The sequence below is a fragment of the Planococcus citri genome, chromosome 4 (assembly GCF_950023065.1).
Source record: "Planococcus citri chromosome 4, ihPlaCitr1.1, whole genome shotgun sequence".
Taxonomy (NCBI): domain Eukaryota; kingdom Metazoa; phylum Arthropoda; class Insecta; order Hemiptera; family Pseudococcidae; genus Planococcus; species Planococcus citri.
Window position 1 is genome coordinate 67,213,062 of NC_088680.1, and position 27,237 is coordinate 67,240,298.

The 27,237-nt window shown below is 35.0% G+C and overlaps 2 protein-coding genes across 3 annotated transcripts in view; one reads left to right on the forward strand and one right to left on the reverse strand.

Moving 5' to 3' along the window:
- Positions 1 to 17,027: 17,027 nt before the first annotated feature.
- LOC135842296 (leukocyte elastase inhibitor-like) lies at positions 17,028 to 26,399 on the reverse strand. Its single transcript, XM_065359688.1, has 5 exons — positions 26,161 to 26,399; positions 25,815 to 26,011; positions 20,486 to 20,743; positions 20,243 to 20,383; positions 17,028 to 20,163 (listed from the first exon to the last, which is right to left on the reverse strand). The coding sequence occupies exons 1-5, from the start codon at positions 26,233 to 26,235 to the stop codon at positions 19,575 to 19,577; spliced, it is 1,260 nt and encodes a 419-aa protein (XP_065215760.1). The 5' UTR covers positions 26,236 to 26,399; the 3' UTR covers positions 17,028 to 19,574.
- The window catches only part of LOC135842291 (fibroblast growth factor receptor 2-like), a 72,606-nt gene continuing 65,448 nt past the window's right edge, over positions 20,080 to 27,237 (forward strand). For both annotated transcript variants that reach the window (XM_065359677.1, XM_065359678.1), the window contains exon 1: positions 20,080 to 20,217. The gene's annotated coding sequence lies outside the window, so the exon portion shown is untranslated. The remainder of the gene's footprint in view (positions 20,218 to 27,237) is intronic.

Here is a 27,237-nt window from a genome sequence, read left to right on the forward strand (position 1 = left end):
TTGGACACCTTGATTGATTTATTCCTTTGTTTGATGTACCTCTATATATTTTCTTTATTATTTTTTTGTTTTTTTTTTAAAGTGTAAATTTTTGACAATTTTGTAAAAATGAATTGTGAACGGGGGGGGGGGATTAGTACATTTTCAGGTCCTTTAGTTGATAATGTTCTTTCAGAAGGTCCTTCCGAGGTTCTTCTTTTTAGTTTTCAGATTTTGTTAGACACCCTGATTGACAAAAAGTTGTCCTTTTTGCTATAAATTTGTCAAAAATCCTCGGTTTTTCAAATTCAAACTTCTTATTTGCTCCTAAAAATTTATCAAAATGTTGCTTTTTGCCAAAAATTGTGAAAAAATGTCCAGTTTTTTGCATTGGTAAAAAAAATTAAAAACGATGATTTTTTTCCAAAAATACTTACCTTACCTAAAATGCTAACTTTTTAGCTGTTCTTTTTTGCCTAAAATTACCAAAAATTGCAAAGAAGTGTCGTTCTTTTATCAAAAAAAAAAAAAAAACTCACTTCATGAAAAAAATTGGATGAAAATGTAATTTTTTCAATCAAAAAGTCACGCTACCTACTATCTAGATGATAAACTTTTCCCCAAAAATTATCCAGAATCAACGCTTTTGTTGCAGAAATTTCCAAAAAGTATTATTTTTATTTACCAATAGGCGATTGCAAAAAAAGTCGTCCTGTATAGTAAAGTTGTCAATCTTGGATTTGATTCGAATCTTCTTTACTTGCGTTTCAACCTGATTTATTCATCGATTTCGAAAACCAACTTATGTCGTCTTCTTTAGTTGCGGAACGTTCAGCGAGCATCATATTATTTTGTTCAGGATAAGGACAAGTTTCTTTGAAAAATCTCATCGAATTTATCGATAGGCTTATTGTGATATTTATGTAGGTGCATGCGTATTTGCATTATTTGTGTATGTAATGTACTACTTCAGTATACCTAGATCAACACTTGTGATAAAGTGTACAATGATATTATATTATTATGTATTGTAGGATGAGCACAAAGCTCAACATATATGAAAGGTGTAGTATGTTCGTGTCTATATGGCGCACTTAATAAGTAATAGGTACCTAGACCTACGTAAACGGGAAACCAAGTTGCAATTCTTATTCATGTTTTTGATCGAATAGGTAAAGGTACATCGCGTCGCATCGGTTTTCATTAAATTCACTGTCGTCTTTTTATTTTATCTAACCACGAGTTCAGCAAGGTAGTGTGTGTGAAGAATAGGTGTATCTGCAAATCTACGACCTAAGCCGTGGTAAGTTACCTGATAAAACATAAATACTCGTATGTATTGCTGAAACGTTTCCAAGCGTAGGGTAAGGTTGCATCATAGCAATAACATTACAATACCCTTGTTTCGACGGTATAGAGATTGTAATACAGGTCAAAATCAACTTGATTGATTCATTGAAAGGGTCTGCGTTCAACTCGATTTTATCGTGGTGTTTTCTTGAAAAAAATTCGAGTTATGTTGAGTTTTTATTTTTATTTTCTATGCGGGTATTTTTTGTGATACAATTCGCCAATCTGATCATTTTGATGTGTTGTGATCGTACGAGTAATATTTCAAATAAATCTGCGTCGAGTTACGAATAGGTACGACTACGTATGTATTATGTAACTGCTCTTTCTCGAGGAAATGTTTCAAATTTCTAAAAATAAATCAAACATTGAGGTTTTTTTCGTTTGGAAAAATTTTCGGGATGTTTTAGAACGTGAAATTGATTTTATGGAAAATCTGTAAAACTCAAATCTAGGAATTTTCACGTTTCCGAGAAAGTCGTGAAGATTTTCCAAAATCAGGGAAACTTTGCTGCTTTGTGTGTTTTTACTCAAATTGCCAAAAAGTTGTTGGTTTTTTGCCAAAATATCCAGATCATTTTTTTTCATATCTTTGATCAATTTGTGTAATTTTCCATTGAATTTTTATTTTTCATTTTTTCTACCTAGTTCTTTATAAAAACGGAAACATGTTGACCCAAAAAATTCTGGCTCGAATAAATTTAAAACTTCCTCTTTCCTAATTGCACCTCTTCCCTCTTGCCTCGCTAGTTTAATGCAGTTAATGTGAATTTAAGTATCTTATATTTATTGAGCCACCAAGTAAAAATCGTCCATCTTGACCCATGCAGTTTCACCCCTAGTAAAAAGTTTTATGAAAATGGCGTACTTTTCATTTGTTTAAAAAGGTTGCATAATTTTTCCAGTATTTATCACTTGCGAAATCATAGTCAGAAAAATGGCATTTCTCGTAGATTCACTGACAAATTAGGGGGAGGGGGATTTTTCACATGTACTTCTACATATTTGGTGAAATATTTCAAAAATGCAAAAATATTCACTTTTTAGGTTTCTGCTTCTGTTTAAAACAGCGGTGAAATTTTTTCAATATGTTTCACTCTTAAAATTATACGTAGCACGAAAAATGGTATTTATCGTCAATTCGTTGATAAATTATGGGGGAGGTAAATTTTTTTCTAATGTTCGTCTACACATTGGTAAAATTGGTCTCAAAGATGCAAAAATTTCCATTTTTAAGGTTTCTGATGGTATTTTTGCAATAAGTGCCAAACTTGGAATTTTTTCTTTCTCGAAAATGAAAAAAAATGCCTGTCCAATTTTTTGATACGAATGTTATTCTAAAAAGGACTAAAACTGAGAATTTTTTCAGCATTTTTACTCGCGGACATCGTGGTTATATTTAAATTATAAGTTTTTAAATCGATTTTTTTAGGTTTTTGAAAGTATCAACACTGATTTTGTCATCATTCGTCGATTACCCTCTCAAAGTACATACTACAATTTGAAAAAAAGTTCAAAATTTTATACCAGGTCATTCCATGTCGATTCGACCAACGTTTTTGGGTCATGTTCTTTCGATATCGCTCAATTTTTTTTACAATATCTACCCACCCAGTAAGTAAGAAACCCGCAATCAGTTTGGTCCCAGCCCACTATGGTGGGCGGGTGGGGGGGGCTTCCGTTATTTTCACATTGTCTCGAGGTACACAACTTCAGCAGCGCATCCCTCCAAAAATATGATACTTTGATCAAAACTGATTTCACAGTTCGAAAGGGTATCGAATTTTTAACTTTTAAAGCATTTTGAAATTTTCAAAATTTGAAAGTTGAACTTTCAAATTGAATGTTCAAATTTCAAAATGGCGATGTAAGTGGGAGCTACGATTTAAAATTCTGAAAAAATTTTCATAGATGTAACTTTCGATGCTTTTTCGAAATATTCAAGTTTCAAGATGGGAAATCTTGATAGATGGGGAGCACCCCACCCCCAATTTTGGGCAAAACTTTCAAAAAAAAATCTGGGGCATGTGATATATCGAATTGTATGTTTTCGGCAACGCTGAACACGAATATGACGTTAGATTTTCGATTGGACCCCATGCACGGCCCCCAGCACCTCCCCAAATGTGGTAAAAGTTTAAAATATGGTTTTTTCGTGCGACACATCAAATGGTATGTTTTTGGTGACGCTGAACACGAATATGACGTCAGATTTTCGATTGGACCCATCTACGGCCTCCAAAAAATTTCTTGGACTTTTACCAATTGAGGGGGGGGGGAGGTTCTGGGAGCAATGGGTGAGGTCAATTTGAAAAACTAAGGCTATATTTGTGTTCAGCGATATCGAAAACATACTATATATTTCATGTGTCACACGATTGAAACCATTTTTTTCAGGTTACCCCCCTTGGGGAGGTACTGGGGGCCGTGGATGGGTCTAATCGAAAATCTGACGTCATATTCGTGTTCAGCGTCACCAAAAACATACTATTTGATGTGTCGCACGAAAAAAAAACATGTTTTGAACTTTTACCCCATTTGGGGAGGTGCTGGGGGGGGGGGGGCGTAGATAGGGCCCAATCGAAAATATAACGTCATATTCGTGTTCAGCGTCATTAAAAACATACTATTTGATGTGTCGCACGAAAAAAAAACATATTTTGAACTTTTACCCATGTGAAGATAATGAATGCCCCTCCACCCGCCCCCTAAGGGGGCTGGGACCAAACTGATTGCGGGTTTCATACTTAATGGGTGGGTAGATATTGTAAAAAAAATTTGAGCGAAATCGAAAGGCATGACTTTCAAATTTTTTTTTGGTCGAATTGGCATGGAATGACCCTACCACGTACAACCGGAGCAATTTGCAACTGAAATTTTCCATTTTTGGCCATTTTGGAGAACTTTGAAGCCCCACAGCTCCAGCTCCGCCAAAAAAAAAAATTGAAAAAATGTCCGGTTTGCGTCATCCGTCATCGTTTGATGACCTCTCTAAACATGATCTATGATTTTGAAAAAAATCGAAGACCCCCCCCCTCCCCGTGCAAAAATCCCCCGATTTGGCCTGGAATGACCCAATGGCGATAGCTCGATTATTTTCGTTGTTTTATTATACATCTTGATGTGTTTTCATCATTTTCTCGATGTTTTTGAGATTTTTTTTTTTAAATTATGAATTTTTGAAATTTTATTCTGGTGAGGTCGTAATTATGATACTCGTATTTTTTGTCGAGGAAGGGGGTGATATTTCTTCCAAGATCCATCTTTCAGGTCTTGAGATTTTATGGGACACCAGCTTGCGCATTTTTTGAAAAATCCAATGAAACCGTGTGCAGAGCGGTTTATTAAATTTTGGAATAGCGAGCGCCAGATTTCGTGATTCTTTTATTTCTTTGTTTGTCGTCATCTGTTCCTCTCATATCAATAATTTGATCCTTACAATTCCAGGTTCAAAAGGAAGTCGAACAACACCAAGGACTATAAATGGCCCCAGTCACGTCAAAAGTGTACGATATCATCCATCCCACTCCAGTTTCGCTGAAACAACTTTCAGCGATCGGCGTTACTCTCGGAATAATGCGACATTTAGTGAATGAATATCGCGCAAGTAAAAAATTGAAAGAATTTAGCCCTTGGAGTGAGGATGAAGAACTATATTATGATACCCGAATGAAAACAATGCTTCCTGATTTACCGTCCACGATTTACAAGACGATCAGAGAATTTTTCACAAGATTTGCGTTTTCGATGCTAATTTGGCTTCAGCAGCATTACTACACAGGAGGATTTTGTTTTCGATATAGTCATGAGAGCGATGTTTTAGAAGACTTTGATGATTTTACGTGCGATTATGACGGGTCTATTCATTTCACCAGGACAGCCGAACGTATGATGAGTTGCACGAGGTTAACTCCAGAGATGAAGTTTACAATTGCCTGTTTGTATTTCTTCGAAGACGATATCGAAAGAATTTGGCCATCCGTATTGGGTTATTCCGAATCCCTGATCGCAAACGAAAAACGTGGTTTTGACGTATGCCCGCTACTCTTTTATTGGATTTACCGTCTCACGAATAAATTTGACCAAATACCAACCTTCCCGAGAAATGAAACTGTATATGAAAGAATGCTTCGTTTCAGCATGCCCTGTAATAATACGATCGAGTATTTTTGGAATCGTATACCTCTGGAAGAACAATTACAAACAGCTGTCCGTAAGCTTAGCGGTTATGATTTCGTTAGATTCGTATTACCAAAACTGGATGATGAGCAGCTTGATAAATTTGTCAATGATAGTGGTACTAAAGCCTTGCATAGAGTGTTTCTAACTCTTCATAACAATGAATGGATCGTCCTGAGGACGTGGTTGCACATTAAGAACATCATAAAGGAAAGTAATTTTACCAATCTTATCATTCGTATGTTTGATTATAATGATAATTACGATGATTATGGGTTATACTTCGAGTATTACTATGATCCGGAAGAATGGCGATATGTGTGTTGTCAGATATGGAACCATACGCCGCCTGCCTTGAAACAATCGGTGATTCGAGTTATCTTCTCAGACAGGAGCTGGTTCGGAGATTTTGATCGGATAAACGTCGAGTTACTATTGACGATTCTACAGGAGGAATCTTTGAAAAATAGAAACTTATTCTGGCGTAATTTCTGGAGTGATTTGATTGAAGTAGTTCATACCAGCGAAGATTTGCAACGAGTTATAGAATTGTGCTTTGAGAACAAAAAGGAGATGTATTGGTTCAAGCGGAACGTAATGGCTGAAAGCGAAGATGTACGTCAATTCGGTATAAGATTATTGGAATCTAAGTCTTTCGAAAGATTCGAAAGATTGAAACACCTTTGTGAGTTTCTGTCGTGAAGATGAATTGCAAGCAGCCAGAAATCTTAAACAACGAATACTGCGGTTGGTTTATTTTCTCGATGAAGATTTCAAATTTAATGTCCACATTGTCAGTAGAATCGAGTGCCTCGATAAATTTGTTAATGATGCTTTTGACGTCGTTGATGTATTCGCCAATTTGAAACATATGCCAATGTCATCTTCAGTTATGATAACTTTATCGAGTATTGTTTGTTGCAAGGAATTTCAGTCAGAGAATTTGTGATTTTTTTTTCTTTCTAAATCCAAGTTATGTTGGGTTTTCTTTTTCTACGTACCTATTTTTTTATCGAAATGTTTCATATTTCTTGAGTACCTAATTGTATCATTCGTTAGTTACCTGTTTTTTAAAAATAAATACTGAATTACTCATGTTTCATATTTCGTTTACATACGTTTCTGGTCATCTTGACTATTGCTTATTTTTCATGTTGAAATTGTCATCAACTGGAAAAAACGTTGTGCTTTTTTCGAATTTATACTTATAGTCCGGCATATGACAATAGGAGTAATTGCACCCCCCCCCCCCCGCCGATCCTCCGGGACAACATTTTTCTTAAAGGGGACATCCTAAGGAACATTTTAAAGCAAACTTGCCAAAAACAAAAGTTGGCCTTACATACAAAATGGCGGCCATTTTGATTGACAGGTCAGCCGAAATCGCAGATCTTGCGTTTTAATATAGGACTTGCACGAACTTTTTCAAACTTTACAGAGATAGATCGAAAGATCATGCAAAAATTCATCACCTGTCAAAATTTCAAGTGCTAAAGTGCGTTTTTCGATTTTTGGTGAATTTTTGAAAATCGAATTTAGGCCAAAAATGAGGAAAAAATCAAAATTTTACCAAATTGACCAAGAAAGCTGAAATTTGGGATACACCCTATTTTCGACATGCCAAATCGATTGGAAACGGTTTCAACTCGTTTTGAGCAGTTCTGGAGCCTCCAGCAGATTTTTGAAACTCGAAATTCCCACAAAATTCCATCAAATTGGAGTTGTAAAGCTAAAATTTATTCTAAAAACCAATTTCAATACGCTACGAAGTACTGCAAATGAATTTCAAGTCGTTTTGGATCCTCCAGCGACTTTTTGAAAATTCCTGAAGCCTCCAGCAGATTTTTGAAACTTTAAATTTTTACAAAATTTCATCAAATGAATACTCTACACTCCAATTTTAACACCCTCTGAAGACGACTTCAAGTGGGTTCAAGTCATTTTAGGGCCTCCAGCGACTTTTTTGAAAATTACTGGAGCCTCCAGTAGATTTTTGAAACTTGAAATTTCCCCAACATTAATTTATCAAATGGAGTTGTCCAGCTGAAATTTACTTCGCAGATGACATGGTGGTTTCAAATGGTTTTGAAGCTTCCAGCTACTTTTAGGAAATTTCAATTTTCCAAAAAAACGTCATACAACCTTTCAAAAAGTTGCTGGCGGTTCCAAAACGACTTGAAATTCACCAGCAGTCAACTTCGTGGCGTATTGAAATTAGTTTGCAGAATGAATTTCGACTCTCCATCTTGGTTTGATAATATTTTGGGGAAATTTAAAGTTTCAAAAATCTACTGGAGGCTCCAGTAATTTTCAAAAAAGTCGTTGGATGCTCTAAAATGACTTGAAATCCACCAGAAGTCGTTTTCAGAAGGTGTTGAAATTGGAGTGTAGAGTAAATTTCAGCTTTCCATCTCCATTTGATGAAATTTTGTGAAAATTTAAAGTTTCGAAAATCTGCTGGAGGCTTCAGGAATTTTCAAAAAGTCGCTGGAGGATCCAAAACGACTTGAAATTCACCAGCAGTCAACTTCGTAGCGTATTGAAATTAGTTTGCAGAATGAATTTCGACTCTCGATCTTAGTTTGATGATATTTTGGGGAAATTTCAAGTTTCAAAAATCTACTGGAGGCTCCAGTAATTTTCAAAAAAGTCGTTGGAGGCTCTAAAATGACTTGAAATCTACCAGAAGACGTTTTCAGAGAGTGTTAAAATTGGAGTGTAGAGTAAATTTCAGCTTTCCATCTTATTTGATGAAATTTTGTGAAAATTTAAAGTTTCAAAAATCTGTAAATTGATTAAATTTTCTTAAAAAGTCGAAAATGCTCGAAAGTTTTTTTAAAAAAAAATTGTTGAATTAATATTGACATTTTTTCATGAATTTTGGGCAAATTTCATAGATTTAATATAAACAGACCTTTTTTTATATTTCCTTCTTTGGAGGGGACGCTAAATTTGAAGTTGCAAGTCTCTAATTTTCATTCCCCTCCCCACCACTGTATTTTCAGGAAAAAAATCGGAGCACCTAAATTATTTTTTTATTGTTTAAACACAGTTTGAGCTTTTTTTAAATAAACAAATTTGATCACTTTTTTTTACTCTTCAAGTATCTAATAATGTTCCATAATTCAAAAATTTCAATGTGATAACCTTGGCAGATTTTGTATTTAGATAATTTTGATTTCAAAAAAAATCTAGATTTTTTGAAATATTTGTTACTAAAATGTTTTTACATATCTTTCATTTTGTTGGTTTTTACTTTTTATTGCAATTTTTTTCTATATTTTCGAGCTTTCCTTTGAGGGGACGCAGTCCACCTGCGCTCTCCCACAATAAAGCCCTGATAATAAACATTTTCTTGTTCAAGAAACAGAAAAATTTTAATTTAACTTTATAAATTTCTGCATACCTAATCTTGTTGATTTGCCAAAATTGTCAAAATAGTCCTTTTTCAGGACAAAATTGTCAAAAAAAAACTAATTTTTATCAAAATTGCCAAAAAATATATATTTTCTTTTACAAAATTTGCATCCCCGTGTAGGGACGGGTTAAGAATATCCTTATGGTACCCTCTGCCTGTCGTAAAAGGCGACTAAAAGAGGACCAGGCAAGCACGGAGGCCTAGATAGCAGCCCTATCACCGTGATATATCTGGCATGGCTGGTAACCAAGTCAGACGAAAATTAACCTTACTCAAAATACACAAACAACAAGAAACGGATGGAACTATGGGATCCCAGGCGGAGGTGAACCCCTGGTTAAAATAAAAACACCCGCAAACGAAAGAAAATACAAACTCGGAAACTGGAATGTAAGAGGATATGCAGCCAAGGAAGCAGAAATAAACGAAATTCTAAGCAGCAGAAATATAGACTTTGCCGTGATGTCTGAAACAAAGAAGAAAGGAAGTGGAACAATCGAATCTGGAAATTACATCGTTATCTACAGTGGAGTTGATAAGAAAACCAGAGCTGCAGGCGGAGTGATGTTACACATACATAATAAACACCGCGAAAACATTGACTCATACAACATATGGCATGAAAGAATTGTATCAGCAAGGATCAGATTGAAAAAAGACTTTCTCACAATAATCGGAGTATATGCACCAGAAGAGGGAAGAGAGGAACAAAGCGAAGAGTTCTACGAACAACTACAGAAGGCAGTACAAGCAGTAAATCCAGAAGATAAATTGATAATAGCAGGAGACTTGAATGCTCAGGTAGGAGATAGGCGTGTCAAGACAGTAACTGGTATGTATGGAACAGAAGGAATGAATACAAATGGGAAGAGACTGATAGATTTTTGCACTTTCAACGGACTGAGAATCATGAATACATTCTACCAACACAAAAAAGATCACAAGATGACATGGAGCAATACAAGAGGACAAAGCTCAATGATCGACCATTTTATAGCCAACGAAAATGCTGCTAAGAAATTCTTGGATGTAAGAACATACAGGGGTCTAGAAATAGGCACTGACCATCATTTTGTTCAAGGAGTAATGAGAATGGAAACAACAAGAATACCAGCCAGGAAAAATGAAAAGAAAATCAACACAAGAGCCCTGGATGACCCAACCAACCAATGGCTGTACCAAAAACGGATGAACATCATAAGTGAAGAAATACCAAAAAGCCAGGACATAGAAGAAGAATGGAAAAATATCAAATCCATTGTGATAAAAGCGGCAAAAGAAAGCATAGGAATGGTTCCATGCAGAATCGGGGCAAAGCGAATAAAGAATTGGGACAACGAAATCCAAGAACTCATTCAAAAGAAAAGACAGGCATTTAGAAAATTCATGAGCTCAAAAAGTGAGGTTGATGGCGAAGAATATCGAAAACAGTCGGCAAAAGTCAAGAGAAAGTCCAGGAAATTACAGAGAGAAAGCTGGGAAGATTTCATCACATTCCTGGAGCATGACACATACAAGTTACGGCCAAAGGTGTATAAGATCATTAGGAGAATTGACACAAATTTTAATGAAAGAGTGGGTTTGCCAAAAATAAAAATCAATGATGCAAAGGAATATTTTGAAGAACTCTGGAGTGATGAAAACGCACAAGACATAGAGATAGAAGAAGAAATTGGAGAACCAGAAGACAGAATTTCATTTAGAGAGCTACAAGAGGCTTTGAAAACAGCAAAAAATGCAAAAGCTCCAGGAGAAGATGGCATACCAACAGAATTGTACAAATATGCAAGTGGTGAATTCAAAAGAAGACTGCTGGAATTCCTAAATAGGATGTACCAAGAAGAAAAGGTACCTGAAGAATTCAAAACAGCAATTGTAATACCACTGTTCAAGAAAGGTGATATGTCAAACCTGAAAAACTACCGAGGAATAAGTCTACTCAATACCTGCTACAAGATATATGCAAAAATACTGGCAAAACGACTGGCAGACCATGCAGAAGAAAAGATGTCAGAAAGTCAAAACGGATTCAGAAAAGGAAGATCATGCACTGATGCAAGTTTTACAGTAAAACTATTGATGGAAAAAAGGATCGAATACAACCTAGAAACACACATGTGCTTTATAGACCTGGAAAAAGCATATGATAGGGTCAATAGAAAAAAACTGTTTGAAGTGCTAAAAGATGAAGAGATAACATATAAAATGCGAAAAGTAATAAACAGCATTTATAAGAACACCAGAATAAGAGTACGAATTGGAAATAAACTCTCAGAACAAGCAGAAATAAACAGGGGAGTTCGCCAGGGATGCCCACTGTCTTGTGTTTTATTCAACATGTACATGGATCACATGGTGAAAGAATGGCAGAAAATGAAACCAAAAGGAATCAAGACAGACAGAAGGCAGGAAATATCAACAGTACTTTTCGCAGATGATCAAGCAGTACTAGCCGAAACAGAAGATGACCTACAGAGATCAATGTACAATCTAACAAAGACATCAGAAAAGTATGATATGAGAATATCATCAGAGAAAACAAAAACAATGGCCTTCAAAGGAAAGGAACCAGTAAGAAGCAAGATTGTAATAAACGGAAAAATCATTGAACAGGTCAATAATTTCAAATACCTGGGAAACACGATATCATACCAGGGAGAAGTAGATGTTGGTGGAAAGATTGCAAAGTTCCTGAGAGTCACAGGACTGATAAATAGGACCCTGAGAAGCAGTAAGGTGCGAAAAGAAACAAGATTGAAGGTGTACAATACCCTAGCAATACCAATGATGACTTATGGAAGCGAGGTATGGGCACTGAAGAAATCTGATAAAAGAAGAATAACGGCAGCTGAGATGAAGTTCATGAGGAGAACGGCAGGGGTGACTCTCAGAGACAGAGTCCCATCTGAGAAAATAACAGCCGATCTCGGAGTGATGCCAGTCATGAAAAAGATAAAAAAGTATAGGAAAGATTGGAGAAATCATGTCAAAAGGATGGAGGAAACAAGATCACCAAAACAGGTCCTCCAATATACACCAAGGGGGAAAAGAAGCAGAGGGAGACCAAGGAGGAAACTCACTGATACCTCAGGCTCATCCTCGGCAGGTTCCACACCACAGCAGACAGGCCAATAGGCCTACCGCTTATAAGGAAACGACGACGACGACGACGACAAAATTTGCATAAAGAGGATTTTTTGTGGAAATTGTCAGAGAAGTCCTTCTTGTTGCTGAAATTGTAAGAAAGTTCCCTTTTTGAAATTTCCAAAGAAGTTCTAAAAAAGTTATTTATGTTTTTTTGTAAAAATTTGCCAACAATTTCTTTTTTTTTGCCAAAGTTAAAAAAATAAGTTGATATGCGTATTCGACGCTCCCAAATACTTAATGAACCACGTCTTACCCCCTTCCCTTCCACCATGGTTTCTCGTATCCCATCACGAACAGTTCATTGTTGTACAAATAAATATCATGAAAATATCTGTCTGTATGCCTCGTAGATTTTTTCAAATTTTCAATTTCTAGCTTTAAAATATGAAGCAAGCTTTTGAAATTGAGGTTTCAAAAAAACATCCTCAAATCTGTTCAAATCACCTTAAACACGTTTCCTCGAGATTGATCCGGTTAGGAAAGTATAACACGCAATTTTTCTGAAATTGATTTTCTATAGAGGCTCCAGGAGTTTCTATAAAGTAACTGCACACTTCAAAACGACTTTAAACCAACTGCAGTTGATTTGGTAGGGCGGAGTGAAATTGGGCTTTTCATGCTTCATTTGGCAATATTTCATTAAAATTTCAACTTTCAAAACTCTGCTGGAAGATCCAGAACTGCTGAAAATGGTTCAAACCCGTTTCCAATCGATTTGAAAGGTCGAAAATCGGCCATATCCAGAATTTCCGCATTCTCGCGGTCAATTTGGTGGTATATACTCGTATTTTGATTTTTTTATCGTTTTTGACACAAATGATTTTTAAAAATTCACCTTAAATCGAAAAATCCCATTTAGCATCCAAAATTTGGGCTACCTAGTGTTATATTTTTGCATGATGTTTCCATCTACAATTAATAGATTCGTCTAGTTCAATAATTTTTGTGCGAGACGCGAATCTTATGTTAGACAGCAAAATCTACGATTTCGCCTGACCTGTTAGTCAAAATGTCCAATGTGCAAAGAAAAAAATGATCCCAGAGGATCGGAGGGGGGGAGGGGTGCTGCAGATGCGGGAAATTTTGAATTCATCGGTGTAAATGTGGGCCTAAGAATTTCAAGATAAAAACTGAAATACATACTGTGGGTTTTTGCATGATTTTTTTCACTTCATCGATTATTTTGGTTTCTGCTGATTTCATTTTGTTGTGAACCAGCCAGCATTCACGTGCTTAATTAGGAAATACCCAAACTCTCTGTGTAAACTTTTTATCGCGGTTGTTATTGCACTCGTTATTAATTGAAAGTCTAGTTGACTATTTTATACTCGTACTATCAAAAAAGTTGGCCTAATTGCGATGGCGCTTCGTAATAATTTATTTTAATCTATACAGACAAAAATGTTCGCTCGATGCCAGTTCACATGCAGATGCACCCTGCCAAGGGATTTTCCCGCAGTCTATTCAATATTCATCTATGTCTGTTGTCGGAGCTAAAGCCAAGTAATTTTGTTGCTCATACGTATAGTCTTAGTACATAGGGTAAGTATATGTATGTCTCATTCGATCATTAATGAAAAAAAAAGTTGAGACGGGCATATGTATAGTACAATGTAAATTATGACACAGAAAATACAAAATACCAAATTGAATTTGATGTGCAGGGTAAGTACACACATAAATGTGCTGTGTGAATGTGGGTATGTTTGGCTCGTGCGGTTTGTTATGATTTAGTGACCTTTGGAAAGTTCATTATTACTTCTCGAACAATTTCGTTAGTTTTTCTACTGTGGATCACATGCCAAGAATACACATGTACGACTGTACATTTATTATGTGCATAGATCGTTCTTGATTTTTTCATTGGTTCTGTTGTACCAATTTCAAATGATGCTTATTAGTGAGAAAATTACAGCTTCTCTCCAGCCCCCCCCCCCCAGTAGTTGTTAGTGAAGGGTAAAATTGATATGAGGAAATATGCCTTCATCGCCTAAGCGATGATTAAATTAATCATCACCCTAGAGAGGATTAATTGAATAACTCCCTTGAACTGTAAGTTCGGTAATGTGTTAACTCCTACTACAGTGCTACTCCTACTACGTAGCTATAACGTAATCGCGCGCAGCAAACGCATAGAACGCATCGGAGATGCACCCAAAAATAGTATAAATAGAGCAACACGGACGCGAGCCAAACTAGTTGTATTTTTCCAGTAAGTTGTACTTTCAACTGAACTTGGTCTTGGACTCGGCGATCCGGAAAGCTGGTTCTTGGTCAAAAAGTGTACTTATGTAGATGCGAGTAAGATGAGGTCCCTCTACTGGGATGCTCATCTCCTTTTATTCAGGAATTACCCACTTCGTTAAGTGGTTAAAATGTTTCTCGTTTTCGTGATTTAAATTATCGTATACGTAATTGATCGCGTTCACACCGGATATCATCCGATTATGCTGGCCATCGGTGATAATCCTAGAAGAATAGGTACCTCATGTATTACATTGCTGTCGACCGGCCTAGTATTAGTGAGCCACCCTGAAAGAGACAGTAAAAGCGGACATTATGCGAACCTTGGTGAGTAAATCCCACCACTATTCCCGAAATTGCATGCAATTTCTAGGGTATTTAATTACCCACCTTCCGTAATACACTAACGCGCGTCGTAAGGTATAAGTAAGCTTGTGCATGTACCTATTATAAAATAACTCTATGGTTATTCTATACTCTATGACTTTTGTACCCTTTTTAATGTGTATTTGATTTTATTATCGCTAACTAACAATAAACATATTATCACTTTCGTGTAATTAATATGAGTATTATTGGTAATTAGAGATTATTTCTGTGAAGAATGAGCTGCATGACTGAAATCTCTCCGAGGTATTGAGCTATTCAGGCAAGGTAAATATTCCCTACCTAAGGGAATATTTCTTAACTTAATCACGTAGGTAGGAATTCTGATAAAAACCATCTATCCCAGTTATGCCAGAGCTCACTCTATCAAAATCAGGCTCCAAAATTTTTTTTCTCGGAAATATCACTTTCTGAAAATGTCGAAAACGGTAAGGGTAGGGTCGTAGGGGGGCCTATTTCATATAATCGTAGTAGGAAAACACCTTTATACGTAATTTGATCATTCGAGCCATTAGCCAGAAAATATTAGTAGATAACTGTTCTTTTCTTTCCAAAGGAACTTTTTGAACTGACACTTTCTGATTTGAACAAAATCAAGATGGATCGAGAGAGATTTTCCTAAAACCCCCGTAATCGAAATTTCAACTACTCGAGTTCATTTTTCGATTTTTCGTTTCTCGTCAGAATCAAAGTTTTCTTGTGATTTTTTTTTTGTTCGTTCGTAATTATGCCTAGTTAGGAGGGAGAAGATGCTAATTTTTTCTAAAAATGTCGGAAACATTATTGGTACGAATTCCTGGGTGTGAATTATAACCGAGTATGAATCTAAGTAACTATGCTCATATCTAATAATTCTTAGTCAGAAATTTCTCGTGGAAAGCATACTCTTACCTGTTTTTCAATCAAATTTCGCCAAAAAAATAAAAATTGTTGATATTTTTGACTCATTAGTCATTACTATAATAATGAGAGATTATTTTGATTGTTCATTTTTGGTTAGTACGTTCTAAGACTGTCATAATTTCGTATAAGTTACGATTGTATAAGTTGAAAACATGTGAAAATACAAGGTCATAATACATAATAATTAGGGCTAGGATTTTTATGATAATGCTTTTTTTTTGTAGCAACACCCTATATGGCATAAATACATTTTCTTTGCGGTTCATTGCATTCTGAGGCGAATGGTGAAAGTTGATAGTGCTTTTTTTTGCTTTTTTGGGGTGTAAATGCTTTAAAATGCTTATTTTGGCCCAAAAAGGCAGAAATTTTGCTTTTTTGGGGCTTTTTTTCGTCGTCAGCGCTTTTTTAGGTAAAAAATTGGAAAAATTGAAGCAATTAGTTCCAAAATTACAAAAATTTATTAACTTTTTGCACAATTTTGAAAAAAAAAAATAATTTTTGAAAAAAGATCAGTTCAAAAAAACAAGAGAGGAAAAACTGAAAAATAACAGATTCAGTTTTCATTTTTCAATTTTTATTTTATTATTATTTTTTTTCAATTTTTAGTTTCAGTTTTTTCCTTTTTTTTCATTTTCTTCTTTTAGTTCATTTTGGTTCAAGTTGTATATATATTTAAGGGAGGTATCTTGCTGGGTTTGAAAAAACCTTCATTTTGATATGTAACATGGTAGGATTTGATAGCGCTTGTTTTTGCTTTTTTCTTACATTTTTATTGCTTTTTTATAGCGCTTAAAACGTGTTTGATAGCGCTTAAAAATCCTAGCCCTAATAATAATATATTTTACCTACATCCTGATAGGCTTCGCATAATTGGTATTTTATTTTATTTTTTATCAAACATTATTACCTATCGATTTATCTGTCTGAAAAATTAGGTGAAATGAGTTCATCGAATTAATTACTTACTAGGTTAGGTATACCATTACGTATCTGAAAGATTTTATTTTTAATTGTTTTAGCATTCGGAAAATGCAACATGTAGTCATAGGTATCTGCATGATAATTTATCAAATTTTTGCACCGATTATTTGATCATTGATAGTAAAAATGTGTTCGGAATGATTCCAGTGACAAGTATCGTATTTGGACATTTTTCAACTGCTGGAGTTTAAAATCCACACCAGGAGCTAAAATTGATTTTAACTCACAGCCCAAGTATGAGTAATTTGTATTTTTCGACATCATTCTATGTATAAAAAATGAACATAATTCCATAGATTCTGAACAAAAATATCATTCGAAAGAAATAGGTAAAAATGAAGTGCGTGTCAAGTATTGGATATCTAATAATTTTTTTTTTTACTTCAATAGTTCTTGCTAAAAATTTCAAAAATTATATTTTGAAAAAAAGTAATTTAAGTGAATGAAAATGCAACGTGTTTATTTTCAAAAATTGGTTACAATTTGTGACTTGATGATATAATATACTCAACTGCATGAGAGTTCTTAAAATATAAAAGTTTCATTAAAATTAATATCTACTCAATGTTTGAAGAAATTGGTTAATGTACGAGTAAGTATGAATACTTTTAAAAAGTTAATTTTTTGAAAAATGATTACTGAATCATGGGTGGAATATTATAAATATTAGATAGGTATTATACGAGTAGTAAAATCGTAAAAGAAAAAAACTTTAAATGCATATTTTGAAAAAAAAAGTACAGGGTTATTCCAAATTAACGCGCGGACCAAAAATGATCTTAGGCCGTCCGATTTTTCTCAAGAAAGTTTTGTGGGATCCTCTCATTGTAGGTTAAAAAACCGCCGCAATTTTAGTCTCAGCTCTCTCTGGAGGTGGGGTGAGGAGTCGCGAGATTGAAAAATGGAGTAAAAATTCGTAATCAACACTCTCGAAAATGTAACAAACGATGTATTTTACATGATTTTAGGATTTTTTTTCTGCAAAATTTGACCAAAATTGTGGATCTCCTGCACCCCTGATTAGTTCCGAGTTCCTAAACGAAATATCACTAGTTTGTAATGAGTGTAAAACTTACGCGTATTTCATTTTTTTTTTTTCAAATTTTTGAGTTATAGTTATCCCTGGTATTTCGCATACTTTTGAAAGTGGGGCTATCTGTCTAAAAGCGCAGCTTTGAACATTCACATTTTTTCGTAAGTGATTCTGAATTTTCTTTAATTTACATACCTGATGAACGGGTTCCACAAAAAAATCAAGCAAAATCGGTAAATTCTAAAATAAGTGAAAAAAATTGTAATAAGTAGATATGCAATTTTAATTTGGTTTTGACCAAGTCCACCAAGCATTATTATTCGGATTTCTGCATGCTTCTGCAGGAGCGTTGAGAAAATTGAAGTAACGTTGAGCACCTTCTCCTCTCCAGTTGAATAAATTATTTTGCGCATCGTAGAATTCTACCATCAGCAAAAAGTTAGTCGGTCTTCGTGAATTGGCATTTGGCAATAGGGAATACATCGGCGCTGAAGCCCAACGTATGTAAGCACCTCTTGGCATCTCTATTAGGTAGTCGCGGAGCATTTCCTCTGCGGCATTCCAACCAGGTTGAGGTATTGTATACAGTAGCGTGCAAATTACTTGAACGAGCAGAAAAATCGCGATGTTACACCGTTTTTAAAATGCTCGCTACAATGATACCGCTAACAATTTTGAAAAAATGTTTATTGTGGGTGAAAGCCCTATCCTTCAAGAACATTTTGATGTGTTTGAACCAAAAAAAAATTTTTTCCAAACGCTCACAAAAGCTCTTTGAAGTAAACATGAGGAAATTTTTAGTGTTTTAGTTTTTCGCATATGCCGGACGGACCGTACGTCCTAGCAAAATCGGATGACTGACTGTACGTAGAAAGAGAATTCAATTCTCTACATTTTGGTATATTTGACATTTTCGTAGGACGCTCGGTTTCACAGGAGCAAGGTTTGAAGTTTGAGTAAAAAAAGTTAAACTTGAAATTCAGTAAATTTTCATAAAATTCTCGTTAATCCAACTTTGAAGGCTTACACTTTTGAAACAGAGCGTCCTACGGAAATTTCAAATATACGAAATTGTAGGGAATTAAATGACCTGTCAATCAAAATGGCCGCCGTTTTGTAAGTCAGGACAACTTTTTTTTGGGGCAAATTTGCTTTAAAATGTTCCTTAGGATGTCCCCGTTAAGAAAAAAGTTGTCCCGGAGGATCGGCGGAGGGGGGGCGGTGCAATTACTCCTATTGTCATATGCCGTACTATCCCCTCCCCCCGTTTAAAAACGTCAGAAAATTCAAGTTTTCCTAAAATGAACTAATTTTTCTGAATGATCATTCTTTTTTAAGTAATGTGTAGAAAGTAGAAATATCTCTTGGCCCCCGAGCTATCTTGATCCCTTTGTATTGAATCCTTTCCAAGTTGGAAACATTTTTTAAGAATTGAAGAAATCAAAGTCGGAGAAAATTTCTTATTTCTGGTCAGAATTCTTAGGCCCCAAATTTTCGAAAAAGTTTTCCAAAAATGGTCGAAAATGTCATCGGGCAGCTGCAATATTCTGGAAAACGTTTTTTCAAGTCACAAGTCGAATTTCTTGGTTCTTGAACCCGTGATTTTGAATCTGTGAATCCGTAATAATAAGGATGTTTTTTGGGCCCAGAGTTATCAAAAAATCGCTCGAAAATGGTCGGAAAATGTACTTGGCCAGCTATACAACTCTGTGAATCGTCTTTTCTTAATCGACTCTTTCGAGGTTTTGAGCGCATTTTGGAATCTGCACTTTTAAAAGCGTATAGTTTTGGGAGCCGAAATTTTCAAAAAATTAACCTGACAAGTTGATTTTTTTTCATTTCTTTATCAAGTAGGTACACAATACACATATTCACACCAATTTTAAAGTAGTACATAGGTTGGTGCTCGATTAAAGTGAATGAAACTTGGCAGCTTAGAAGTCAAACTTATTTCTATGCTGTTTGAGGATTATGAACTGCTCCCAAAAATAATATAGTTTTGGTTTTTTGGTGATAAATGTAGAATAAAAACGGTCGATTAACGTGGAATTGTTTTGGTTTTTCAGGTTCCCTATAGCACATCAGCATATATCGCACCGCAGTCACAGCACTCGCTTCAGTTCCATTTTCATCGACTTCAATTTCTGCTGCATGAGTAACGTTGGAAATTTTCAAAGAAGGATCCGATACCATATTATTTAATTCACATTGATCGCTGAAAACTTTCTTCAAGCCAAGTTGGACGAGATAGTTGTTCATATCCGATTCCCATTTGAACCTCATGCGAGGTAATTTCAAATCAACGTTCGCGAACCCCCGATGATCGACGATCTGTTGTAAATCTTCGACTCGTAATGATGAAATCAAATCGCCTAATGTTTTTTCAGGTTTGGGAAGGATCACAATCATGGATACGTCATTGCCTTCGTATTTCAAACGCACTGCTTCCAGATGCAAATCAGGCAGATCAACGTATGGTATTTCTTTTTCGAAATGCATCATTTTTACCAACGTATTATCGGATCCGGTGTAGAAATTTTCACTGAAAAAGATGGAGCTTATAGTATCTTCGAGTTATTCGTCTTCATACTTCGAGGTAAGTCACTATGGTATTTACTTACTCTTTTGTTGCACCTTTGTGGAATTGTTCATCCCATGTTGCTTTGAAGTATACGCAAGATGCGAGAATAATACGCGTATCACTATCAACCGGTTGTTTAAATAACTGGGGTATTCTTTTTTGAGTACTTTCCGAAATGAATCTGTTGCATAGAAATATGAATCGAAGTGTAAATTGTATGTATGTACATACATAGGTGAAGTGAATTTACAATTCAAGTGTGTAGGTGTACTCAATTACTCACTCGTTTATGATATCGGTAGCTTTGGATGGGTTTTGACGAAAATCGACGTTGGAAATTTTGCTTTTGTAGAATGATCGAGCTTGGGTGACATACGATTTAACAAAATTGACATCATCTTGTACAAATACGCCGTTTGTGATATTAATGATACTTTTCATGTTCTTTTCACCCCCTTCGCGTAATCTGATAATCCTATCCGCCGTGTTTTCTATCGCTTCCATTACTCGGCCTAAAATTTCATGAGTTTTGCTCGTTTCTCTGAAAGTAAAAAGAGATTGTAATTTGATAACGTCAATTCATTGAAATACAAAAATGAGTACGTATTAGTGCAGGCAAATTAGCATGATGTCAGTTTTGGACAGTAAAAACAATTTTAGCAAGTCAGCTTTTTATCGCAAAAAATTTGCTGAAAGTGGTTCTCTGAAATATTCTGAATAACCATCGAGAGTTATCACCTCGTAGACCCTTGAAGTATTTCTTTTTTATAAAGGTCCCCAAAAAGACAGTTTCACCACCTTTCCTTCCTTGGGTTTAATTTTATGGTCAAAAAAGTTTACGAGGAAATCTTTTGAAGTCACACCGTTCGATTTGAACGACGCCAAGCCGGACCGAAGGAGCATATGTGCTAAAACTCTCACAGTCAAAATATCGTGCGCCTAAATTTATTTTCAGAGGTTTTTGGCAAATTTTTGAAAATTTTAAAAATTAAAAAAAAACTACATTCAAGGTTTTCTGTTTTCTGTTTTTTTTTCAACTGAATTCTTCCACACTCTGCAGAGTTGAAAAAATCTTGATTTTTTTCAACCAAATATCTTGTCATTTTTTAGAAGAAAAAAAGAACTTTTTCTCCTAATTTTATCTGAAGTCAACTCATCAAATTTTCCATTGATTATTTCCTCCATATTTTATTAAAAAATACACTCAACAAGTATTTTTCACAATTTTTGAAAACCATCAAAATACCACCTAAAAATTTCAATTGGAAAATAAATAAAAATAAATAATACTTACTTAATTCTTCTTTTTTTTTTTTTGGAAAAAGTGAAATCAAGATTTGGAAAAATGGAATGTCTGAAAATTGAAAAAAGTCTAACCTACCGCAATAGCCAGCCCTTTTTACAAAAATTTTGAAAAAAAGTAACCAAATTTGGCCCTCAAAATTCGGTTGCTTTTTCAAAATTTTGGTTTTTGAAGTTTTTTTTTTTCAATTTTCAAAAAATCAATTTTTCCACAAAAAATATACATACTTATTAACAATATTAACAATGTGAATTGTCGCTTCTTTGCAAAAAAATGTGTACTGTTTCTGTCTCTTTTTTTTTCAAAAATTGCCCTAAAAATTCGTGTCGTTTCCAAAAAGCCTTGATTTTTTGCCGAAATTCTCAACGCGTCTCCTTTTTTGCCCTCTTGTTTCCAAAGATCAAAAAAGTCTCGCTTTTTGCTGAAAATTGACAATAGTTTTCAATTTTTACCCAATGGTTATGAAACCTTGCTGTTTCACCTAAAAATGCCGCAATTTCCAAAAACTCTAATTTTTGCTAAAATCGCTAAATTTACCTTTTTTGCAAAAAATTACTAAAAATTGTCTTTTTTTTGCAAAAGATTCCGAAAAGTCTCCATTTTTTTCCATAAATAGCTCAAAAGTCTCGCTTTTTTTGCCAAAAATTACCAGAAAAGCTCTGTCTTTTGCTAAAATTGTCAAAATTTTGCATTTTTGTCAAAACTTTCCATTTTTACTTTTGTTAAAAGTTGCAAAATGACCTCGCTTTTCTGACAAAAATTTAAAAAAATGAAATTTTTTTGCCAGTAAGTGTTTATTGAGATGTGTGTTTTTTTTTAATTTTCTGGTTCTTTTGTGATTTTTTTTCTACGTTTGAATGTTTTGTTTACATCTTGTAACGTTTTTGGTTACTTTTTGGCGACCTTTTTAAAAATTTCGTCGTTATAGACCGGGCAAATAGCAGTTTTAAAAAGGAAAAAATTGGCACATCAATTTTTTCTTCGGGAATGTGTTCAGATGGACCCCCTGAACTACCAAAAAAAAACCGACCCTCCTATCCCTGGAGCTAATTTTTTTATGGGGCTAAAACCGGTTGCGATTCACGTTTTTTGCGTTTTACTCCGTGAATATTAAGTTTACGATAAAAACTACCATGACAAAAAATGTTCCCCTTCAAATTCTCTATAATTTGATACTACTCTCGATACCCATCCCTCAAGGGGGGTGCCTAAAAAAAGGGGTGGAAAGAGTTAAGTGTTTCAAAAAAATGTAAGTCCAGTAAATTAATCAAAAGTACCACTTAATATTATTCGTTTTCGCTCAATTTTTTTCTACAAAGTCTACACACCTAACTACTAATCAAACCACCATTGATTGGTCTTCAACCCTCCCTGGGGGTTGGTGGGGGGTGCTTGATTTTTCAAGTGACACATAACTGAATCATGTATTCGAAAAACGAATCAGGACGTGCGATATATCGAAGAGTACGTTTTCGAGGTCGCTGAATACGAATATGAATTTATTTTCTTGGTCTAACCCCTCAAAGCCTCTCTGTGCTCCAAAAAGGGGGTTAAAATTTTGAAAAATCGCGAAAAGTTGAGTGATATATCGAATGGTATGTTTTCAAGGTCGTTGAGTACGAATATGAACTTATTTTTTTGGGCCAACCCCTCGAAGCCCCCCTGTGCCCCAAAAAGAGGGTCAAAATTTTGAAAAATCACGAAAAGTCGAGTGATATATCGAATTTGTAGCTTACTCGCTTGTTCTATTTTTAAATCATCAAACAAAACTTTTGAGACTTCCTTCTGAAAAAAATTGAAGTATTTTTGGGAGAAAATGGCTTGTCTTTTCATATTATAACTAAAATTTTTTGCTATTTTCATTTATTATTTCTTCTTCGTCGTCTTCTTCTTCTTTTTTTTTGTTGAGAATATGAATTTCTAAAAATTTTCTACCAATTGGTGATAAATTTCAGGGGGGGGGGAGACATCAATGCATCTGAAAATTTTGATTTGAAAAAAAAAATCGAAATGCTTTTTGAAGTAGTGAAAAAATAATATTGAACCCCTCCCCCTTCCATTCAAATAAAATTCGAGAAATTGTCTTGCTTTGCCTTTTTTACTATTTTTTAATCATAAATCAAAAATTTGGGGCCTCCCCTTTCCGAAAAATATTGAGATAGTTTTGAAAAAAATGGCTCGTATTTTCATATTTTTATTTTGGAAATTTCAATGTCTAAAAATTTTTACTCTAGTACCTAATGATAAATTAGGGAGGGAAAATCTAAACATTTTAAAATTTTGAATTGAAGAAAAAATCAAAATTTTTTTAAAGTAGGTAGTGAAAAAAAAATCGATTGTAATAATATTGAACATCTCCCCTTCCTTTAAAATAAAATATGAGAAATTGTCCTGCTTTTATTACCCTATTTTTTAACATCACTAATTGGTGGGAAGTGTAAAGAGTAAAATGAGTGATATATTGAAAATGAGTCCATGGTCTTGTTTTCAACGATCTTGAAAATATAATATTCGACAAAATATTACACGATTTCTGGCAACTTTTCAAAATTTTATCCTATTTAGGGGAGCGTAAGGGGGTTTTGAGGAATCGTTAGCAGAAAAACAGTTCATATTCGTACTCAGCGACTTTAAAAACATACAATTCGATATGTTACTCGACTTTTCGCGATTTTTCAAAATTTTGACCCTCTTTTTGGGGCACAGGGGGGCTTCGAGGGGTTGGCCCAAAAAAATAAGTTCATATTCGTACTCAACGACCTCGAAAACATACCATTCGATATATCACTCGACTTTTCGCGATTTTTCAAAATTTTGACCCTCTTTTTGGGGCACAGGGGGGCTTCGAGGGGTTGGCCCAAAAAAATAAGTTCATATTCGTACTCAACGACCTCGAAAACATACCATTCGATATATCACTCAACTTTTCGCGATTTTTCAAAATTTTGACCCCCTTTTTGGAGCACAGAGAGGCTTTGAGGGGTTAGACCAAGAAAATAAATTCATATTCGTATTCAGCAACCTCGAAAACATACTCTTCGATATATCGCACGTCCAGATTCGTTTTTCGAATACATGATTCAGTTATGTGTTACTTGAAAAATCAAGCACCCCCCACCAACCCCCAGGGAGGGTTGAAGACCAATCAATGGTGGTTTGATTAGTAGTTAGGTGTGTAGACTTTGTAGAAAAAAATTGAGCGAAAACGAATAATATTAAGTGGTACTTTTGATTAATTTACTGGACTTACATTTTTTTGAAACACTTAACTCTTTCCACCCCTTTTTTTAGGCACCCCCCTTGAGGGATGGGTATCGAGAGTAGTATCAAATTATAGAGAATTTGAAGGGGAACATTTTTTGTCATGGTAGTTTTTATCGTAAACTTAATATTCACGGAGTAAAACGCAAAAAACGTGAATCGCAACCGGTTTTAGCCCCATAAAAAAATTAGCTCCAGGGATAGGAGGGTCGGTTTTTTTTTGGTAGTTCAGGGGGTCCATCTGAACACATTCCCGAAGAAAAAATTGATGTGCCAATTTTTTCCTTTTCGCCTTCGCTTTTTTACCTTATTTTCCCGCTCTATTACTGAAGTTACGTTTTTTATATTTTTGAAAAAATTTGAGTACGAGCCCTGTTGAAAGAATTAATTTTATTGGTTCACTTTGTTCAAAAATTTAAATTTCACGCGAAATGTTAAAAAACTCATTTAAAAAAACTTTTTGAAATTTTTTGGATTTTCAAAAATTTTCCAAAAATTTTAAAAAGAACTTGAGCACCGGAAATTTTAGTTACGAGAGTTTTAGAACACGCTCTTTCGATTTACGAGTTCAAAACGTAGAGTGTCAGTTCAAAAGGTAGGAGGTAGAGAGACTGAGAGAGGTATTCTGTGAGTCACATTAAAACAGGATAAATTGGGTATGAAATTACCGTAAACCTCAATTTTCTTCTTGATGACCTCAGATGATGTCCTTTAATGAACAAAAACTCTTCAAAAATTTTTGACTTTTTATTTTGGATATTCACCAAAAAAACCTCTCTTTTCAAGACTCTCCATCTCCTCTCCTAATAGTCGTACCTATACGACATACGTGCAGGAAATTTTCTTTGTACAAAAAAATGCGAAGTTGAGCCTAGAACAAAAAAGTACAAAGCCTTGGGGGGGGGGGGGTAAAAACTGGTAACTCTTGGAGGTTATTTGGTGAACCGCTCTCGAGAACTTATCGCAATGAAAGCTCTGATGACAAAAAATGTTTTTGTTTCCTCAAAAACATGCCAATTTTCCAAGCTAGGTCATTGAATGGGCTTACTCGTCATTTTTTCTTCTTCCTTGTAGTCCCATTAATGCAGCTATTTCTTCAAAAGTTTCGCCATCAGACCCCAACAGCACTAAGGCTAAAGCTGAGTAAATGTTGATGGGGGAAAACAGCACATTTTTTTCGGCCTCCTCTTTGTACAATAATTTTGCCATAGATAACCCAAATTCTGAAGCTCCGTGTGCCATAGACTATAATATTAAGCAAATTAAACGGGTTACATTTATTCAACATTTATTTGATTGCAGTTTGTTGAAGCAGGGCGTACATGATCTTAAACCTAATGCGAAAATTGAGGAAATTTTTCATTAAAGTATAATCGTATTATTCGTAAGGTTACCTGTTCGAAAGTCTTTATCGCCTCTTCATCGTCTTGTCTGGAATAAGTGGTCTTTCCGCATTTGAACGTATTCATTTTGGTTTCGCGAAATTTTTTTCACCGGCACTACAAATTTTATTTCGCGGTTATCACTTCACGATTAAGTTATTGTCGTATGGCGAGTAGTAATAAGATATAAGACGCTACAGATATTCAAATATATCCGACACTTGCATGGGAATCGGTTTACTTCGTGAAATACCGTTTGCGTTCGGTTTGTTTTTAATAAAATCAAATTTTCTCAGTTTCAATATCAAGGTCATACGCCATAAACACATTCGTAATCGCTGACAGCAAAATTCATTCATTGAATTTAAACGACTATGAAGGTGGGAGGGAGTTACGGGTACATATGAGTAATATAGAAAGTAATATTCCGAGTAAGTAAACGATAAACGTGTTGAAAACATTTCAAATGAGCTGATTTTCAGGAATATTATTCTATTTTTACTGAATTAGCTACCGTGTACTGATTAAAAAGAATCGTGATTCATACGAGATTGATTATTTGACACCATTTTATGGCAAATCGTGTCGTTTCAAATACCAGGATATTTCCACCAGTTCATCTGCATTGTAACGTCTACTAGTGGAGTGGCAAATGAAAAAAAAACTGCATTTGATGAAAGAAGCGTGAATTTTGGTATGATGAATTTTTGAACCAAAATGAAGTTTTTAAGACCGGGAGCCACTCGAGCTCCCCCCTCCTTCGAGGGGGTGGGGCTTACAATTTTGAAAATTTTCCTGTGGATAGAGTTTTAATCAGAAATCCAATATTATGGTGTCTGCTGTTAGATATTGATCAGCACTTTCTATTTTCACCATTGAAACCATCGTCCCCTCTCTCCCCCTTGCGTGGGGCTCAGCCCCCTAAATTGTGGATCTGGAAGATGTTGAGACTCGGAAATGTTATTTTGTGAAAATATACTAAGTAAAGTGTACAAATAATTTTGGTGGTTCATTTTTTGGTTCCCTCCCCCCTCTGCCCCCTGTGGCACCTTAATACTTCAAAAACGCGCGAAATTGCCGCTTTAATGA

Coding starts and splice junctions, on each gene's coding strand:
- LOC135842296 (XM_065359688.1), bottom strand. CDS start 26,235: ATGAATACGTTCAAATGCGGAAAGACCACTTATTCCAGACAAGACGAT. Junction 20,744..25,814: donor GGAAGAAGAAAAAATGACGA/GTAAGCCCATTC, acceptor TTTTACTTTCAG/AGAAACGAGCAAAACTCATG. Junction 20,384..20,485: donor GCTACCGATATCATAAACGA/GTGAGTAATTGA, acceptor TCTATGCAACAG/ATTCATTTCGGAAAGTACTC.